This window comes from Spermophilus citellus (genome assembly GCF_964194105.1).
Source record: "Spermophilus citellus genome assembly, chromosome: 3".
Lineage (NCBI taxonomy): Eukaryota > Metazoa > Chordata > Mammalia > Rodentia > Sciuridae > Spermophilus > Spermophilus citellus.
Window position 1 is genome coordinate 213,433,971 of NC_138184.1, and position 21,361 is coordinate 213,455,331.

At 46.4% G+C, this 21,361-nt stretch overlaps 1 protein-coding gene and 1 long non-coding RNA gene across 2 annotated transcripts in view; one reads left to right on the plus strand and one right to left on the minus strand.

Moving 5' to 3' along the window:
• SLC13A4 (solute carrier family 13 member 4) overlaps nucleotides 1-20,732 on the minus strand; it is a 43,749-nt gene extending 23,017 nt beyond the window's left edge. The window contains exons 1-3 of the mRNA XM_081287947.1: nucleotides 20,619-20,732; nucleotides 15,408-15,536; nucleotides 1,947-2,083 (exon numbers count right to left, since the gene is read on the minus strand). Of these exons, the coding sequence (XP_081144073.1) occupies nucleotides 1,947-2,083; nucleotides 15,408-15,536; nucleotides 20,619-20,717 (365 nt within the window). The 5' untranslated portion in view covers nucleotides 20,718-20,732. The remainder of the gene's footprint in view (nucleotides 1-1,946; nucleotides 2,084-15,407; nucleotides 15,537-20,618) is intronic.
• On the plus strand, nucleotides 38-16,550 carry LOC308645651. The gene is made up of 3 exons (XR_014021257.1): nucleotides 38-973; nucleotides 11,446-11,722; nucleotides 16,416-16,550. It is a non-coding gene; the product is annotated as an uncharacterized lncRNA (long non-coding RNA).
• Nucleotides 20,733-21,361: the final 629 nt, after the last annotated feature.

A 21,361-nucleotide genomic window follows, 5' to 3' on the forward strand; every position in this document is an offset into this window, starting at 1 on the left:
CAGAGTGCCCATCTCCTGGGCCAACGGCAGATCCCGCAGAACCCTCCTGGGCCTCCTCCCTACCTGGTTGGTTTAGAATCTGTAGCCGGCTTTTACCCACCGGGCCATTCAGCTTTGTACTCCTAGTGCTTGGCACTGAATGAGCCTTAATTTCATTATTTGTCACATGAATGAATCACACTTCATGGGCTAGTGACCTTAGCCAGGAAAAAGCCCTTACTTAAGCAAAGAATAGCTCTGGTAGAAGGTCACAGGGTGTGGACCTACTGTTTGCTCTTCTCTCCGTGTGGATATTATGTGGAGCTTAGCAGTGTGTTTCCTGTGTATAAGGGAATTCCTGTTCTGTTTCTGGTGGTGCTGGGGATTGAGCCCAGGGGTGCTTTACCATTGAGCTGCACCCCCAGCTCTTTATATATACAGGGTCTCAATAACTTGCCAAGGTTGCCCTTGAATTTAGAATTCTCCTCCTCAGCCTCCTGAGTTGCTGGGATTACAAATGTGTACCTGGCAAGGGAAATCTTCTGCCCTTGTAGCCAACAATTCTGAGTACCATTGTATTTCCTACTTTGCAGCCAAGTCACCATAGTTGTTACTAAATAGAGACTAATGTTAGGGGCTCACAGTCTGCCCACTACACATCCCACTGTCAACATGCTAAAAGTGTGGCCCCAAAGTCACAGCAGTGTTCCATACCACTGTGTGAACTCTTTCATCTGGTATCTAAAACAGTCAACACTGGGAGGAAAACACTAACGAAGATAACCTTCAAATGCTTTCTCTTTGACTTTGAAACACTGTGCAATGTGCCTGCATAGACATGTTTCCATAAGATAAGCCACCCCCAATATCACCTGTGTTTGCGATTTTAGGTGGAACCATCGATTTCACACAATTTCGGGACAGTACACTTGTCATGTGATTGTGACGAAGCAGGGGCCTGTCCTGGGGGTGCTCTGTTTAGGCTGACAGCAACGTGAGTTTTTCTGGCCTGCACATGCCTTGGCAACTGGGTGGAGACTGAGCAGGGTGGGAATGTGCTAGGTGATGTGGTATGAGGGAAGAGAGGAAACACAAGTGGACAAAAATTCTTGAAGACGGTACACAGAGGTTTCCCAAAGCCACAGAGTCCCACCATGATGTGGGAGAACAGTGCCATGGGCCTAGGAGATGGAATGTAGGGACAAGATAGCTGGGGAGGGGCAGTTAGCAGCCCCAGTTGATGATCTAGGAGACAGGAGCACATGCGTAGGCAAAGCCTATGTGACTAAGGGACTGATTTTGAAAAGTAATACTATAAATGATCTATTTCTATGCCCACTCCCAAGAGTCAGTACACCTTCCATGACGTGTAATAGTTGTAAACCAGAAGAAGCAAGAAGGGCTGACACAGGAAGGTGCCCAGGGCAGCAGGAGGGAGGCTTCCCCAAAACATCAACCACGACATTCCCATGCATGCCCCCAGGGGCCAGACTCTCCCACGTGGCCCTCTTGACACAGTGGAAAGAGGAAGCAGCTGAGAGCTTCGTCAATGCAACAGGTCTAACGCGTCTGCTCTGAAGCCATAACAAAAACTGGTGGGCGGATGGGAGAAAACATCCACAGTTCCTTAAATGACAGAGAGGACGCCCACTTCCTCCTCCAGCCTGCTCCCTGACAGACGCGAGAAAGGTTGGCCCCTGTGTTACCTAATGAGCCCCTTGTATGTTTTAACCCGCTGCCTTTGCAGTCTAGGTTACCAGGTAAGTTCTCTGGGTTCTGCTGACGGTGACACCAGAGTCACTGATTCAAATCTATATTCCACGGCCACAGGAACTCTCATTGGTAGAGGATGGGAGCCCCACAACTCTAGTATTACCCTATCCCCATGAATAGAACAACAAGCTACCGCGAATGTCCCACTGTGACCTGACAGGCTGGATGTACTGGCTGTCCCGAGTGCGACTCACATGCCCGGCTTGGCTCCGGCCATCAAGACCATGCGCAGGGCGATTCTCTTGTGCAGGTTCCACTTCTCCACGGCGGCCGCCACGCAGATGACACCCACCAGCAGCAGAGTGGTGTTCTTGAAATACTCGGCTGCCACCTGTGGGGAGACCCAGGCAGGTCAGCTACTCTCCCAGACCCAAGGCCTGGCCAGCGGGGAGAACGGGTAGTGCCCCAAGTCCTTCATAGGCAGAGGCTGGCAAAGAGCCAGCAGGGAGGGGAGCGTCATCAAAAAGCTTTTCTTGTGGTGCTGGGGGTTGAACCCAGGGCCTTGTGCAAGTTGGGCAAGTGCTCTACCACTGAGTTACACCACCAGCTGAGATAGCTGATTACTTTAGAACAGTATCTGCCCAGCGCCTACCAGGCGGGCTCTGTGTGAGCACTTTACAAAGATGATTTCATTTAACCCATCCGATAAACCCATGGGTAGATATTGACCTCACGGGCACTTGGCCACAGAGCCACATCCCCAGCCCTATTTTGAATTATTTAGAGACAGGGTCTCACTGAGTTGCTTAGCGCCTCACTTTGCTGAGGCTTACTGCCTCATTCTCCTGAGCTGCTGGGATTACAGGCATGTGCCACCACACCCAGCTTTCCAACTTTTTAAAACATAATATTTGTATTTAAATTTGATGTGAATATGATTTTAAAGAATAAACACATGTATAATTTTATATCACTCTTTAAAATTATTAAAATAAACTTAGGTTTATATCCAAATCTCATGTTTAATGTTTTTAAAAATATTCAGAAAATTATTTTCTTATTTATAGGAAAAAGAATACATGCTCAGTATGGAAAACCTCAAAATATAGAAAAATTATTCTACTTTTGTTAATAACTTAGTATTTTCCCCTCAATTTTTTTCCCTATGGCTATGTAGATGCATAAATGGATTCTCACATTATGAGAGGTATACACATTGCCTTTTTTCCCATTTAATATTATACCCCGATCTTTATTTTTTCCTGATCATTTTCTTATAATATTTAAATTTATTGGGAAAGTTCGTTTTAATGGCAACATAATTTACCACGGAATTTATTTGGTCATTCTCCTTTTGTTGACTATTTAGATTTCTCTTCATTTGTGCTACAATGAAGCAAAGAATGATCTTCTGACATTATTACCCTATGTACAAATATGACTACACAATCAGTGGGATTTTACATCATGTACAACCACAAGAATGAGAAATTATACTCCATTTATGTATGATGTGCCATAGTGCACTCTACTGTCATGTATAACTAATTAGAATTCAAAATATTTTTAAAAAAGAACGATCTTCTGCATAAAATATCCTTCTGTAAACGTGATCGTTTCTCCTGGATAGACTCCCGCCTGCCCTTCAGTACTGGGGATTGTCCTCAGGGCTTTGGGCATGCTGGGCAAGTACTTGACCACTGAGCTACATCTCCAGCACCCTCTTTTTTATATATATTTTTACTAGTTTTGATGAACTTTTAAATTTTATTTATTTATTTGTATGTGGTGCTGAGAATTGAACCCAGTGCCTCACACATGCAAGGCAAGCGCTCTACTACTGAGCCACAACCCCAACCCCTCCAGCCCTTTTTATTTCTTATTTTGAGACAGGGTCTTGCTGAGTTGCCAAGGCAGGCTTAGAACTTGTGATTCTCCTGCCTCAGCCTCCCAAGTTGTTGGGATTAGAGGCATGCACCACCATGCCCACTAGGAGTTATTGAAGGTGTTTTTATAATTTGCCTTAATTTTTTGTATATACATTTTAATGAATAAGAGAAAGCATTGCCAAATAAGGAAGAAAATTATAGATGATAAAAAGGGAAGAAAAGAAACACTGGATTATATGTAGTTGCCAGAATCTTGCTTCTAAAAGGGAGCACAAGGACACTCTCTGTCCAGTGTTTTGCTGAGACCTGAGAGATGGAACTAAGCTTGCCTTATGCACCTAGGAAAGGGCACCTTGGGGAGGGAGAGGCAAATCTAACAGCTCCCTATGGACACTTAGTTCCACACTCCATGGGGCACTTGGGGCAACATTTGAATTGTTGTTTTGTACTTGTTCTGTTGTTTGGTCACTTTTTTTAAAAAAATTTCTTACTTTTCAACTCAGTTTTGCACTGCTAATGCCTAAGGACCTTTCTTTATCCCTTTCTCTCTCTCTCTCTCTCTCTCTCTCTCTCTCTCTCTCTCTCTCTCTCTCTGGTACTGGAGATTAAATCCAGGGGCACTGGGCCACATCCCAGCCCTATTTTGTATTTTATTTAGAGACAGGGTCTCTCTGAGTTGCTGAGACCCTTTGCTGAGGCTGGCTTTGTACTCATGATCCTCCTGCCTCAGCCTCTGGAGCCACTGGGATTACAGGCTTGAGCAACCACTGTGGGGCCTTTTCTTTATCTCTTAACACTTTATATCCCAAAGTAGATACTCAGTAAATATTTCACGTACGCGAGAATTGCTCCTAGCTGGAAGAAACATGACAGACATTGAAAGAAAAATATATAGAAAAATTAAACTTCTAATTTAAAATTCCTCTTAAAGGGAGAAAACAAAAAATTAATTGCAGGAAAGATAAAAATGGAACAAAAGAAGGAAACTAAACATAGTAAAATATGTGACCAATATTTGCATAATCATACCAGTATTACATTTTAATGATTGAATTTACAAAAACTGATATAACTATATTGGGGGGTGGAGGAGAGGCAGCAGAGGATGTAAAAGAACCAAATCGTCATCTGTCCTCACAGGAAGTCAACTGAAAATGTCTATAAACGACGATTCAAGAACTAGTGCAACAATATCATATAGGAATATGGAGCTTAATGACAGAGAAGCAGGTAACAAAGTTGAAAGATCCTTAGTCTGAGGGCAGAGTGGGGCTTGAAGGGGGATCAAGAGGGGGAAGGGCAGAGACTTTATTATTCAGTTTTTAGGCTTCGTGCACGTAACACTTTGATAACATCAAAGCCATAATAAAGTCAGGCTGCTCCATTTCTCCCTCTCTCTTTTGCCCCATGGAAATTTCATTGCGTTTGGTTGATGAGATCTGTGCAATGGGAACATCTGTCCTCTTTGCGACCATGTCCTGGGAGAGGAGTTCTCTGCATCTGGCTAACCTAGATCTTGTCTCCAGGCTTATTCCTCAGCTGACTATGGTCGCTGAGGCTCCCCAAGGGCAGAGGGTCGCCCTGTGACTCGGGTCCAGGGCTCTGGGCGAGGGGCAGAGTCATGAGGGAGATGCTGCCCCCTAGCTGGACGTGGGAGCTGCTGGGATGCCGCCGTGGTGGCTGGGAGCCCAGGACCCTCTCCTTGCCAGGTTTCCCTCTCAGGCTTGCAGGAGGCATCTCTGCGCCAAGAGGGCTTTACTGTCTGTCTGCAGAGGAGGGAACCCACAGCAGGAGCCAGACAATGTAGTTCTTGGAGATGGCTCCTCCATCGTGATGTGTGTCTGCTGTGAAGCTATTGAAGTCAATGAGACCAGAATTACTTTCTTAGGGGACTGATGACAAAATTTAGTTTCCTCCCTCCTTGGCACATATCATTCATTCCAGGACACCAGTTTATCTGTGATGGCCTTTTAGGAGGCTCAGTACCTAACAGCAGGTGTGGCTATTTCCTGTGGATTCTGCTCAAAGGGAAAGGAAGGCACCGACAGGTGGAGATCTGGGTGCCAGGCACCCTGCAGTTTGCATTCACTTTCTCCTTTGAGATCTACCACAGCCCTTTGAGGCTGGTGTCTGACTTACAGATAAGGAAGCTCAGAGAGGTGAAGGAACATTTCCAAGGTCACAGTGCAGGGGTGGAAGTAGGATATCAATCCAGGTCTGTCTGAATCCAAAGCCACCTAGACAATCTGGAAACTGGTTGGGACCAGAATTTCCTTGGTCAACAGACTGCATTGACACCTATTTCTTATCTTCCGTAATTGCTGTCCTGAGGCTGGCCCTAAATGCCCAGGGCTGGGCTAAATAAGGCCCAATTTCAATGAGATATTGGCTCTGTGCTGTTTTCTCTTTGGGCGTTTGGTGGGTGAGAGTCTACTCATATGCCCTTCTTGCTCTCTGGTGTTACCATGTGCTTGGGAGATGCAGCCTGGCACTCAGGCTGCAGTTTGTGATTATAAAGTTAGCATAGTCCAGTGGGAAAAGCAAGGACTGCAGAGCCAGCCGAGTCTTGGCTGTGTAAGCCTAGGCATGTTATTCAACCTCTCTGGGCTTCAATTTTCTTATTAAAAAAGAAAAAGGTTATGGGAGGCCCTACTTTGTAAGGTTGTCACAAACATTAAGAGACCCAGCTAACATGGCCTGCCATGTAGACAGCCAGGATTTCTAGAGACTCTTCCTGTTATTAAATGCTTCACACAAAGGCTGATTTGGTCTGAGGCCATTAGCACACAGTGGGCTCAGAGCAAAGCCACAGGGCTGCCTTTTCACTTTTATAAATTAAAATCCCGCTCAGTGGTGTTGTTTGTTAGTTTTCTAGCCCATTGATTTTTCTCTCACAATAAAACCTTGCTTATTTAGAACCCCTGGGGAACACCAGAGTCCCAGGATTGCTGAGGATTATCTTTATCATTTTCTGAAATGTTCTGCCTCCTTCCTGCCTTTATTAACAGAGCCCGGGCATTCTCCAGCCTCTTGCCAGCCCTCTGAGATGGCACCCTCAGCCAGCAACTCCACTCTGCTGTGCTTTCGCCGAGCTACCCGTCCAGGCTGCTGCTGTGCCAAGCCCCACATGTGTATTGTTTGCTTTTCTGGGTCCTCTACTTAGGCTGCTACAGCTGTTGCCAGGATCCTTGCGATTAGCAGCCCTTTCCCCACTTGTAATATCCTATGATTGATGTTCTGTGACTCAGAAGCCAGATAACAGAGGATGCTTGAGTTGTTTGTGAAGAGAAGTTGGGTTCTAAAGGGGTGCTCCTCCCGGGAGTCAAGTGCAGGGTTTCGTGACATTAGGGTTTGCACCTTGGTTGCTTTTTCCACCTTTCTTCTCTGTGGTTTTCTCAATGTGCCACGTCATTGAACTTGGAGAGCACAGGTGTAGCTGGGCTGTGTTTTATAAAAGATGGGTTCACGGAGGCCACCTTGGAAAGGTGTGCAGAGTACAGCAATGAGGAGCTCCAGCCCTGGGGCAGGAGGATGGCGACCCACCGGTGAGTTGTGGGCCACTGGACAAGCTAATGAACCTCTGGACCCTGTCATTGCAACCTTGTAAGTGCCAATGGCAATGCTACACAGTTCACTGGATCTGTCATGATGTGGGCCTTAAGTAAGAAAGTGCCCGCGGGTTCTTAGAACAGTGCTTGGTGCATCTGAAGTGCTTGATAAATGTTACCATTAAGGGAGTAAAAAGAGATCAAAGCTGGAGGCTGAGGGTGGGGTTAGGAATCAGCTCCAGCGCGTGAGCAAAGGAAGGGAACGAGAAGGACATGATGTCAGAGGGAACAGCAGACCTAAGAGACAAAGATTTCTCCAAATTTTCTTAAGCAAAGAGTGACAGCTTTGAAAGAACTTTCTGACTCAGCCTATAATCACAGGTAAGAAAGGACAGAAAGCTGCCAAACGTGGTCTGCTAACTATCTGGTCCCGTGTTAAGGAACTGCAAATGACATCAGTTAGTGATGAACTACTTTGGGCACAGTATTCTTTATTTCTCTCTAGATACAGAAATCTCCTTTCATCTACAGTTTTGTTTTCTGTGGTTGTAGTTACCCAAGGCCAATTCTGGACAGAAAATATTAAATGAAAAATTCCAGAAACAAATAATTCACAAGTTTTAAATTGAACGTTATTCTCCGTAGCGCAATGAAATCTCAATCTGCTGGGGACATAGATGAATCATCCCCTCACCCAGCATATCCACTGTATATACACTACCCTCCCATTATCATTTAGTAGTCATCACAGTTATCAGATTCACTGTCATGGTATCATAGTGCTTGGGTTCATATAACCCTTATTTTACTTCATAATGGCTCCAAAGCACAGAGTAGAGATGTGAAGGAGGCATCATGACATAAAATGTGGATGTGAAGATACTGCAGAGCACATAAGAAGAAACTATATATATAGGGTTCTGTACTACCAGTGGTTTCAAGTCTCCATCCTGAAACATCCCTCCCCATGGAAAAGGGGGGACTACAGATATTATGTTTTTTATCTTTCAAAAGAGTTTTGGAAATGGGAGGCAGGTTGGGCATAGTGGCAGATGCCTGTAATCCCAGTAGTTTAGGAGGCTGAGGCAGGAGGATCACCAGTTCAAAGTCAGTCTCCACAACTTAGTGAGGCCCTAAGCAACTCAGTAGACCCTGTTTCAAAAGAAAAAATAAAAAGGACTGGGGATGTGGCTCACTGGTTCAGCACCTCTGGGTTCAATCCCTGATATCCCCCAAAATGAAAATAAAACAGGAATTTGTGGTTCTATTCCTAAAAGTTTGATAATGGAAATCTGGATGTTTACCTCAGCTCACTGTCTTGTTCACTGATTGTCTGATCATCCTTCTTGGGACTGTCCCACAGAGGTGTGACAGAGACAGACCAGTTCTTCCCAGTTGGCACTTTCGTACTCATAATAGTCTGAAATTGCCATAAATCCCCAGAGGGTAGGAATTTCTATTACTCTCGTTTTTCAGATGAGTGAACAGCAGTCAGTCGAGCTGCAGAACTTGCTCAAGACTGGTGGGGGACAATGCTAGATTTGAACTCAGTTCTATCTTGCTGCGAACTTGGATCCTGACCCTTCCTGCATTTCCACCATACTTACTCACGGTGGAGGTGGGAATCCCTCCCCCTACCCGGAGCCAGAGAGCAGCAGGTTGTGTATGTGACTGTATCCACTCTCCTGACACGGGTGTTTGGTGGCACTGGGTGGGTTGCCTCAGAAATGCAGTGAATTGCCCACACACAGTGGCTTGAGAGGCTGGGCAAGTTCAAGGCCAGCCTCATCAACTCAGTGAGTCCCTAAGCAACTTAGTGAGACCCAAAATAAAAATAAAAAAACAAAAGGGCTGGGGATGTGGCTCAGTGATTAAGCACCTCTGGGTTCAATCTCTGGTTAGAACAAAAACAAAATAAAAACAGAAAAGAAAAGAAATCCAGTGAATTGTGGGCACCTTCTTCAAAAGGTGAGTGTCTAGCCCTCAGGAGCCTCGTGGTGAGGCAACACACATAGTTTTGGTTCATCTGAACAATTGTGTGATGGAACCCTCTAGATCTCAGGAGTGAGCAGCAATAATGAAAGCCTGGGCCAGCTCCCTCTTAGCCCTGTTGAGGCCAGGGGCCCCTATTGCTGCACTCCAGTTAGTGCCCAAGCAATGCCCCGAAGCCAGCCTTCTCTGTCTCTCTGCCTTTCCCTGGGGACAGGCAGGCAGGCCACTTCTGCTGGGGAAGTGCCAGCCTGGGCTGAGACACCCTTTCCATCCCCTCTCTTGCATTGCCAAGAAGGAGGTTTTCAAGCCACACCCACTGCCTCAGGAAACTTCAGGGGCTGCTGTGGAGAAGAAAGAGTAAGAGGGAAAGGTCCAAGTAGCTGGCTCTCTAGGCCCCCATTCCCAAATTGAGTAAAATTTTTATTCCATCTGTTTTATATATTGAGTTTCCTAAGATTTGGTTTAAAGAAAAGGTGTTGCTTTGCAACAAACATTCTTCGCAAACCCTGCTTTCAAGAATCGAAAGCAGAGAGATCCAGATGGGTGCCCATCTGATTCTGAAGCCACTTAGCCCCAGCATGGCTGGAGACACTGGTTCACACTTGCTACTCTGCCCCAGTTTCTGCTTTGGGACTGTGTGAACTGCCCAGATGTGCCCAGATGTGGGGAGGCTGAGGCAGGAGCTGGGCTCTGAGCCCAGGGGTGAAGGTCCGGTCTAGTCTGAGGAAGTTGTTTCTCCCATGGAAGCATGGACTTGGTCTCAAAGGTGCCAAGGATGGTAGGTTCCTACTTAAGGCCCCAGGCATGCAGCTCAGCCCAGGGCTGTGTGCAGATGGCAGAGGATGATGGGCAGGCTGGGCTCAGGCAGGTGTCGGCCTCATGCATAGCCTACATATCCAAAGGGCCTGCATGCAAGAGGAGGATTAGCCTTCATGGGGAGCAGAGGCCAGAAAGGCAGGGTCAAGAGTGGAGTAGGAAAAGCCTCCAAGTTTAAACAAATAGAGAAAACCACAGACTAGGCAATGGGTGGGCAGCTAGTGGGTCAGGAAGATCAGGGGCCAACAGGGACACAGATTCATGACATCAGACTCAAATGTCACTTGCTGCAGAGATGGTTTGCTATTCCAGTGGGAGCTGCCTCTGTTCCTCTCTTTTCCTGGCAGGAATTAGAAGCTAACCCAGAGGCTTGCAGTGCAGGGCCACTGATGTGGCTGGTGGACCGAGAGTGAGAGAGAGAGAGAGAGAGAGGGAGAGAGTGTTGAGAAGGGGCTAGAGAGAGACAGCACAAGGAGTTTCCGACCCTGATTTCCTGGACGGCGGTCCTGAGCCCCTGCCTACTTCTGGCCCCTACCCCCACCCGAGCCCTAGGGTGCCCACCTATGCACTCTTCTCCTATAGATTGTAAATATTAGCTAACTATATGGACATGGGTGTTGTGCCCAGGTTTTCAACATTGGGAGCAACACATTTAAAGGACTTTTGAGGCAGATATAACGATAATAATGAGAGTCACAAAGGAGTCAAACAAAAAACCAAACAAACAAACCTAAAATCCAGGACCAAGCTCTGTGTAGCAGCAGAGGGAAGTAGTGCCAGATGCCCACAAAAAGATCACAGAATTCTAAAGTCAAAGAGACACAGAGTTCAACCTATCTGCCAGGGCTCAAAGTCTGTCTGCAGTGTGCCTGGTGTGGTCATTTGGCTCCAACTTCCAGGGTCAGGAACATGAGATGGAACACGGTAATTAACCCATTCCAGAGTTTTCCCTTATCCAGAATGGAGAGCAGTCTGTATGAGGCACTTTGACTTTGAGCCCAGGGATGAGCCATAGAAGCCACAAATCATGTCCCCCTAAATCTTCTCTTCATTCCTCAGGGACTCAGATTCCAGATTTTTTTTTTACCTCCTGGCCAACCACCTCTAGATGAGCTCTTTGTCCAGAATTTGATGATCTGGTCACATCATTTGTTAATTCAACAGGAGATTTGGGTATTTATTGCCCAGGGGTTAAGATTGCAAGTTTGGGAGTCAAACAATCTTGAATTTAGTAGCTGTGTAGCCTCGGTAAGATACTTGACCTCTCTGAACTTCAGTCTCCTCCTCCGTAAAATAAAGATAAAAATAATAACTCCTTCATAGAAGATTAAATGATATTGTGCATGTAAATGACAACCCATAGGGGCTGGCATATGGTAACTGCTCAAAGTTTTGGCAGTGACATCGTACTGATAGATGACTCAGAGTAAACCTGTACTCAGCTAAAAGCCAAGGACCTTTTCACATCGGCTGCTAACACGTATCCTTATTAAACTTCATTTTGTCAGTTTCAGCCCATTGTATCATCCAGGCAACGTCGACTCTGTCACCATACCTCAGCCACCCCCATCCTGCTTAGCCACCTGTCAATCCTCTAATGTGCCAAGTCAAATTTCCTCTGAGCTCTCTCTGCAGCGGATGCCAACATGTCACTCAAGATTCTCTAGGTCAGCTGTTCAGCACTCAGGCTCCTCAGCTCTGCTACCTTCTAGCCCACACTGCCTCCTTTGAGTGAGGATCTGTGGCCACCCCCTCCAAGAAATCTTCAAGGCTCCAAGGAAAAAGGTAATTTATATTTAACTACTTCCTTTTAAAAGAAATTATAAAACCCTTTATAAAGATTTCACTCAAGAAGTGGCCAATTCAAAGTATGGGCACTTGAGCGTTTAACTACTGCAGAGCCTTCTGCATTTCCCACGTTTTCGATGCTTTTTTCTCTACTCGAATAGAAACTTCTGAAAGTCAGGAGCCTTTTTATTTTCTTCATTTCAAATCTCCTCCCAGCACCTTCTATTGAAAGAAGGCACTTTAAGCTTTGCAAATGACTCTTAATTCCTGCTGGCTGACAAGCTAATACCATAAAAGGTAACAATTTTATGAACTGGTGATGGTTAAAGTTACGTGCCAACTTGGATGGGCTAGGGGGTGCCCACGTGAAAGGTGGTTTCTGGGTGTAACTGTAGGGGTGCTTCTGGGTGAGACTGAAATGTCTGTCCTCAATGTGGACGGCATCATCCAGTCCACTGAGGTGGGGGAGGAGGATTTGTCCCCTTTTCCCAGCTTCACTGCTTGAGCTGGGACATCTCGTCTCATCTGCTCTTGGGCTGGGATTTACGCCATCAGCTCCCCAGGGTCTCAGGCCTTCAGTCCCACACTGATACCATGGGTTCCCCTGGGTGTCCAGCTTGCAGGTGGCTGGTCATGGATCTCTCAGCCTCCACAACTGAGCAAGCCAATTCCTCCTGATGGATCAATCTCTAGCACTATCTACATCTGTATTTATCCTACTTCCCTGTTGGTTCTGTCTCTCTGAAGAACCCTATAGCCCATGTCTAGCTTCAGAGGGTGGGAACATCAGAAGGGCCAGAAATGAGCTTGGAAAGTGCAGAAATTATGTTTTTCTTCTTTTTTGTCATTCTTGGGTACCATCCCATCCCACTTCACACATGGCAGATACAGAACTCAGGAAACACTTTTCAGAATGTTGAGTGAATAACACGAGGGACAAAAGCCACAGTCCCAGAGCCATACTGATCCTGTTCCCATGGATTCATGTAGAGATGACACTAGTTACACACAATCAACAAATGCTGTGCTCAAGAACCTGAGCGCAGGGCCATGCGGGTTGGCCCTGGGCTGTGGACGGGCTGTCAGACATTATAAATCCTGGGGGTGTGTGGGAGGTGGTGAATCTTGGTGGAGAGAGCCCATGTCTATCAAAAGTTTATGTCTGAGTGTCTGATATGGACCATCTAAAAGTTAAAAACATCAAAAGGCTCAAAAGGAAGAGATTGATACTGAGGTCTTTGGAAAGTCTTTACCGAAGAGAGTAACTGAGTAGGATTTTTAAAACTGAAGGAACTGGAGAAAACTTGCCAAAGTGGATACATGGCCCAAGTCATGGCAGGGGGTGGTCAAGCATGAGCTGGACTCAGGGAGTGACACACAGATGATGAGGGGACTCACAGCGTTTCCCCAGGAGCCTTGGTGGCAGAGCAGGTATTTTCTGTCTGCAGTTAACTGGCCCATGCAATACTCTAACTTCCTGGCATTCCCCATTAATTTGAGCTAAGAAGGTCAGTTAAACAGACTATATTTGGACTAAGCTGCTCCCTGTAGCCCAACTGCTGAATATCATTGCTAGCCAAAGCCATTCATATCAAATAGATGGATTAGGATTTTTTAAATCTCAAATGATGAAACAGGCCCTCTCACTCCTCCAGCACTCAGCATAGCAACACCTAATCCCTCAAGACGCTCTTTCTTTTCTCTGCAGAGTCCTGTTAACCCTGCCAACTGCTGCCCCCAGGACTCTGTCCTTTGGCCCTCTGACTTTGTAGAGGGGTGACCCTTGGATAGCTGTTGCCCAGCAACATCACGTTGCTGTAGGCTGACGGGGCTGCTGGAGGGGATTCCTACTGTGGGCAGCCCTTAGAGAAACAAAGACATCATCTACTTTAAGGCCAAGGCCAACCCTTGGCTTTGAGGCTGCCTGAAGAGAAAGACAAAGATTAATTCTCTTAATGAACAGTCATTCCATTAGAATGTTACTTGGGATTCCGCTCTTTCTAAACTTCATTTTTAGCCCTCTACCCTCTTCTTTCTCCCCTTACCCCACTGAGGTTTTGGTTTCCGTTTAAAGGGAAACCTGCAGCACAAGTTTGTACACTTCTCTTAAGAAAAGTCATGGTTAAGGTCAATTTTTCCTTTAGGCATGCACAAAAACCCATCTTCCCTATTCTTTATTCTAGATAAGAAAAAAAAATTGGAGTCACTGGTGATGGTGGTCACGGACTAGCTTTAGATGGGTCCCCAGGATGTTAGGTTGTACACTCCAGAGACAAAGGAACTGCTGAGAGTTCGGGGATCCTATTCTTTTTAGAGAGCCTGATGCTCTGTTTATTCAATGCCACCAAAAACCAAAAAGGAAAAAAAGAAACCCAAGGTCAAAGCAAACAGAAACTGGTCACTTGAGTTCACCTAGTAGAAATGCAAAGCGTTCATTTGCACTCCCCTAATTCTACCTTTGGGACTTTTGAGAAAGTTCTGTTAGCCAGGGTTCAGACATCCTCCCTCAAACCACAGAGACTGAGAGGCCCACGGTTCTAGGTAGTGATTCCATGGACTGATAACACCACGGAGTCCCACAGTGCTTTATGGAATGTCTTTCTTACGATACAGTGAACTCTGGAATCTAATAGGTGTAGGTTTGAATCCAATTCTGCTACTTCCTACTTTGTGATTTGAGGTAAGTTTCTCAGCTCCCTGAACCTCTTCCCTCACATGTAGATTGGAAATATTACATCTACCTCGTAGAGGCCCTGGGAGGGCCATAATGAATGCAGCACTTCTAGAATTCTCTTAGCAATTCCAACCTTCGCTCCCTCTCCTCTCCCTTCTCTGCTTCTGACTGGCCTCATTCCCACCTCTTCATCAGGAACGCTAAGACGAGACCAGGGGCCCTAATGAGACAGCCCAAGTGGAACCAGATGTTTATGACTGAGGGCCAGCATCTGTTTTGCTCCTCTTCTGGCTGGTTCCCTTCTTCCTTGTTTGTGCTAGGTATAAACATTTGCCCTGACATTTGGCTACAACCTGAGCTTAATGTTGATCACTTCTGCTTGAACTTTTGAGAATGCCACAGGAAGTGAACAGAGGGGCAGACTCTAGGCAGAGAGTGGGTAAAGAAAATCCACATGGTAATCTGGAGTTGGGGAAGAAGGAACAGAATTTTTTTTTTCTTTTTGGGGGTGGGGTAGATAAGAGCATAGTTGGGACCCAGGGAATCATGGTAAGCCTCTCTGTCAACAAACACTGATCAAACACCTACTTTCTATGGGCTCAGCTTTCTGAATGAACTATACAACAGGTGGGGGAGGGGCTGATTCCTGCTTTGTGTGCGGCTACTAAAAATGGACAGCAAGAGGCTGGAAAAGATGAGCCACAGATGATTCACAGGTCTCCATCATATAGTTCCTAGGAGGTTTCAAATTGAAGATGCAACTGGATGTGTCTAATCAAGGTATACTTCCTGAAAGAGGCACGTTTTGAGCCAGTTTGAAAGACAAGGATGGGCTGGAAGGTGGGGAATTCCGGGTCTGGAATTGCAGGTGCAAAGGCAGTGTTCAGGGTGGTCCCAGGGGGTGAGAAAGCCCCTTCTCAAGTGCTCTATTAATCTCATTTTCCCTGGATCCCTCCCACACCAGCCCGGTAGGACCCAAGCCGAGGGCTGGATCACAAGTGGTCTAACCTCGCTGGATCGGAGAACTCCAAAGAATGGGTAGAGGAAGGCAGGCACTAGGGCTGCAGCTCCAAGAGGCACTGCCTCGGACACCCAGTACACAGCGGTCACGATCAAAACATAAGCACACGCAGCCTCCTGGAAGGGGAAGAAGAGGTGGTTAGTCACAGGGACAGTCACTGCCATCAAGCATCTGAATGAGACCAGGGCTAAGGTAGTAGGCACCTGGACTCCCCCGTGGGCACGAGGATTCAGCTCTGGGAGATGCAGAGGTGGACTTAGCAGTGGGTGTGGTAGATTTGTGATGAGACCCATTCTTTATGGGTGAAGTAAAGGCTGCTTCTTGGGGGGACCCATGCCTCAGATGTGATAAGCACAACAGCCACAGGACTGTCGAGATCTCACCCAGCTCTTCTGGTTCATGAAGCCGCAGAGGGCAGGGGTTGATATTAGGGTGGACATCCAGACCCAAGTGTCAAGGTAGAGTTTGATGACTTTACTTGGGCTGGGACCTAACCTCCTGGGGTCAATTAGTCAGATACTGGAGCTTGTTGGGGGAGTTGAAGATGGGGTCCATATATGTTCCCATGTGAGTTCCGAGGTCAGCATCCTGAGTTCACAGGTGGAAGAGATTGGGGATCGGGGTGGGGGCACTCAGACTGTGTCTGACTGAAGAAAAGCAGACCAGGAAGAGGTGAGATTTAGAAGTCACCCAAGAGCTGGCTTCTGTACTGTGCTCGTGTAGCCCTGGAAACCTGAGTGTGTCTCAGAAACATCCCAGGGGACCAGCAAGGACTTGAATCCAGACCCCTTCTCCAGCCTCACCCAACCACAGTGGCCCTGCTTTTATTTGATTTATATGTTGGCATAACATGTAAAATTTTAAAAAAAATTACTAAAAAGCTTCATGGCTTTAAAAATGAATAAATAAACTTAAATTCCCCTACTTCGGTCTATTTGCCAAAACAAGTCAATTCAGTAGTAAACTTTTTTTTTTTTTTTCCTTTTAATGGATAGGTCTTGGTATGCTGCCCCGGCTGATCTCAAGCTCCTGTCCTCAAGACATCCTTTCACCTCAGCTTCTGAGTAGTGGGGACCACAAGCAGGCACCACCACACCCATCTCAGAGGCAAATTTTAATCCAATAAATTGTTAGGCAAGAGCTGGTTGGCTATTTTCCCTGTTTGATCTCAGGTTCTCTGGTGGTGTACTAGTATGGAGCGGGTGAACTCCTCCCTCAGGGGCTCTTTGAAGAGTTGCTAAGGAGCTGAAGGTTGCAGTCAGGGAGGGCAGGGTGGGCCAGGGAGAATGGAGAACAGATTCTCATTTTGGACCAGGGAGAATGGAGAACTCCTAACTCAACCTTTCTCAACATTGGCTGTAACGACCTTTGGGACTGGATATTCTTTGTGTCCTGTGCAACATAAGATGTTGAACAGCATCTCTGGTTTCTACCCAGTACCCCCCAGTAGCATATTCCTAGTGTGACGACCAAAGATGGTGCTCATTGCTTTCAGAATGACCCCACCTCCCACAGAGGGGCCATCTAGCTGGAAGGGGAGGTGGGGACATTTATCAGCCTTTCCTCCATCTCACTCACTGTGCCACCACAGGGTGCACAGGGTAAATAAGTATCAAATCCCACTCCTCCTTAACCTTGGCCTCTAGTAATGCTGACTGTCCCAGAGGCACTGATGAGTGTGTGGAGGAAGGCTATGGCTTACTCTTGTGGGAGGTCATTGCCCAAGATCTTGGTAATGATAACATCACCAGGCTGCAGGCCGTTGTAGAGAAAATCCAAGTTGGTAGTGCATTTCTCAATTTTCACACTGTCCTAATCCATCAGGAATCAAGTCTGACCTGCCCTGGGTCTGGCTGCTGTTTCAGGAACCTGACAAATCTTGCTCTATTTTAGAGCCCTTGAGTTGAGAACAAGCTCTTCAAGCTTTTGCACGAAAGTTACAAAAATTCTCTGTAATCAGTGAGGAGTGGGGGGAGGGATTAAGTGGTTTGGCTGGGAGTCATGGATTCTGGGGTTGGCTTGGGAGATGGGAACTGGGCCCAGGGATTGTTGACTGGAGCTCCTACTGAGATTTCCTTTGGGGCCAAAAGATCAGAGAGAAGATAAAAATTTTGGAAGTGCTGATAAGACAACAGAATCCATTGTGGGGGAGAAATGGCTCCATTTGGTAAAGAATGCAAATTAGAGAAATATCCTCTTTCCTGTAGACCTAAAACTACCTAAAGGAGCTCAATCCTGCTTATTCTCATCTCTTGTCTGGAAAAGAGACAAAGTGACAGGTCTTAATTCCAGGTGAAGATAGAGGAGCAGAATGTCTGTCCTTTACTGGGAAGTCTTGATCCTTATCCTTATAGGCCCTAAGTAAAGGGAGAGAGGTGAAAGAGAGAGAGAGGAAGACAAAGAGAGAGAGAGAGAGAGAGACAGAGGGAGAGAGAAAGAAGAAGAGGAAGAGGAGCAGCAACAGTAGAAGGGCGGAGAGGAAGACTTTCTCAACTATGTGCCTTTTGATTTGAATTAGAGGATTTGGGCAAGCTGAGATAGACTCTCCAGCTTCTCTCTCTCTCTCTCTCTCTCTCTCTCTCTCTCTCTCTCTTTATTTTTTGGTACCAGGGATTAAACCCAACAGCACTCAACCACATCCCCAGTCCTATTTTTTACATTTTATCTAGAGACAGGGTCTTGCTGAGTTGCTTAGATCCCCACTAAGTTGCTGAGGTTGGCTTTGAATTTGTGATCCTGATGCCAGCCCAGTCTAAGCAAATTCAGCCAGGAGTTTTAAGGATAAGATATCAGAATCTGAAAGTTTGATGGGTCTGAAACATAGTATTGCAAATATCATTAGGATTTGGAGCCAGAGGAAGCCACCTTCACCCATCAGGATTAAGAACATTTTTATCTGGATTTTCCTTAGATCAGAAGAACAGATAAAAAATACCTTTAGAGGTTCTTTTCAGATATTGCTCACTTAGGTCACCCACAGCATCTACATCCATGTCCTTTTTACCCCTGTCAGTCTTCTCAAAAGGCCCTTGGTAAGCCTGGATTCACACAGCCCAAGATACTCTGCAAAGTTCCATTCTAGAAGTCTGATGTCCCTGCACCTGGCCCATGTCTCGCAGATGGCTCAATTAATATTGGCTGGACTGGACTGCTCTATTAGCTGACAAGTCTCTTTTATCTTGCTAGGGAGAACACTCTGGACCCTCAGGCCCATTTCAGTGCCAGCGGCTGGAAGGAATATGGAAGTTGGTGGGTTTTCAGGGAATGTCTTTAAGAAACAGTGTTGTCAATTCTATTTTGCTCCTTTTTTAAAAAAAAAAAAAAAAGAGTTCAAAATTGACATTTCTCCATGTAGAATGTTCCCTAACTTGCTACTTACTAACTTAGCCTCAGATCTGCCCCTTTTCCACCCCTATGGCATCCCACTCGAGGACAAGGCTTGAAATCTGTTCATTTGCTGTCTTAAATGACCAATGGGCCCTTTGTAAAATTTAGCTTGGGAAGTTGGGGTGCAAGTTTTACCCTACTGGGGACATGGAAAAATGACTGATAGATGCCCCCTCTCGTTTCCTCCTCTCTTTTTTTTTCTGATATTGGGGATTGAACCCTGGGTCTTATGCATGCTGGGGAAGTATTCCACCATTGAGCTATAACCCCAGCATTGCCCTCTTCTTCTGTAATATGATAAACAGTCTGGACTCCTGTGTTAGAGAGATGGGCAAGAAAAAGGGGAAAGTCATTTTGATTCCTCCTAATGTGTAATGGTGGCTTGTCACTTTGAAGAACCATCAAAACTATAGGCCCGGTGCTCCTGCCCAGGTCCCAGCCACTTCTCTTAATGGCAGCCCAGTGCAAGCAAATTCATCCAGGAGTTTTTAGCATGAAATATCAGAATCTAAAAGTCTGATGCAACAGCTGAAGGATGGGTACAAGACATAGTCAGTGCTGGGCCCTAATTTGTCACTCCTGTGGGCATTGGTTAAGGTCCCCAAAGGTAGGGTTGATTTAAAGAAAAGCAGGCCTCCCTAATAAGCACTAGGGAGAAGAGGGTAATGTGTCTCTTGTTAGCATTCCCTGAAATCAACTTGACATTGAATAAAAAATACCATGAAAAGAAAAGAAAAAAAAAATCAGGCCCATTTGGACAAAGTAGTCCAGGAAAAATGTCAGCAGTAATAACCGGCTGCTAATCCCAGTCCAGTGTTACTCGGCGTCTGCCTGGCATGCTGGGGTATTTATTTTACTAAAGACATAAGCCAGCTTGTTTTTAAGAACCATCCTAATCCCCTCTATTTAACTTTTTAACTTAATCTTGGTTACCAAGTTACTTAAGGAGTGCAGAGGGAGACACCCCACCCCCAATGATCAGAACCAGCCTGACTTAGCTTATTCTTCCTGAAATCTCAAGGCAGGTGACAGCTGGAGGTAGGGATAAAGCCACAGATAGAACAGAGGGGAAGAAGGAAAGGCAGAAAGCAAGAGGCCAAAAGGCAGCCAAATGCAGAGCTGATGCTGCTAAACAATGCTGGTTAAAAATTAAGTCACAGTCTAGGGTTTGGGGGCTCATATCATTTTATGTCTGTCTTTCAAGAGCACAGAGAGAGAAACACAGAGGCTAAAAATAACAAAAGGATCATATGCACCGACCAGGGCAACACATCAAGCTCTGTTTCTAACTTAAACTTTCTTCTCGAAAGTTCCCAAGATTTTCAAATTCTGATAATCAGAGCCCCCTGTGATCTGACCACAGACCCGACACAGGCTCCACCATGCCCTCCTTCCCCATCCTTCTCTGGGTCATGACAGGTGGTCTTCCTGTGTCTCTAGTTGCTCTCACATAAAGATGGTCACAGGTTGACTCCTGATGAGTAACTGCTCACCAGTGTGTCCTTCTTATGGATCCATCGCCTGGTCCTCAGCTTTGTGCAACACACATTAGTCATTTCAGCCTCATCCCTCACTCTGTCCCCACTGAGCTGAATATCAGAGGGTTGGGGGTCTGGCACTGAGATGGAGGAGTGAATATGACAGTTTTTAGAAAGAAGTCATTTTGGTCTCCTCTAGAAAATCATGTGCATTCCTTCAGTCCCACAATAACCCACTTGTGGGTACTACATAAGCACGCCACTGCCTCCCCATCTCCCTTCTCTGCCCTCCCACTGACTCCAGGCCCTGGAGAGGCACAGGTGGATACTTACGCTGCTGGGGTGGAGGATGGGCAGAGGCAGCAGCAGCAGCGGAACGCAGACGACCAACAGCAGGTTCCTTGCTCCAAGAAGGCCCTGAAGAAGGCCCATGGTGGCCCTATCTCTTCTCCGCGCCCCTGGACCTGCTCTGCCCGGAGCGCCTTTGGTCCTCACTACGCACGGCATCTGTCCAGGAAGACTTCTTAAACCTTTCTTGGCTCCCAAGAGTCCTCTCTGGTCTTGGGGGCAGAAGAGGAGGGCTGTTCTACCCCCGTTCCCACCGAGGGCTGGGCTCCTGGCCTTGGCCTTAGGTGGGATTGATGAGCGTGGTCTTATGACCAGCGAGAAGGAACTGGGAAAGGATGATAAACGGGGGCATAGTGGGTTCCCTCTCCGCGTGGTTAGCAAGAGAGCAACCTCATTCTAGCCATCGGGAAAAGCCCTCTTAAACCCACACTTTGCTGCTGTTTGGCTTTGAAGAATCATTTAAAATCTTTAAAAAATAAAAATGCTAAGAGCATACTGTGCTCTCTGTCATTTCCCCTCCCTCTGATGGCCTATTTGGGGAGTACCTCTCTCACCTCCTAGCTGGCTCGCTGTTGGTAAATTCTGGAAGCCCTTTCCCTTTAAAACAAGCACCTGAGTCTGTCAGAGGCCTCTGCAGGCCTCAGATGGGGCTGCTGCTCTCTCCCAGGACCTGGCACCCTAACTCGTTTCCAACTTCTTTCCTTCAAATTGGTTTCCTACTTATAATT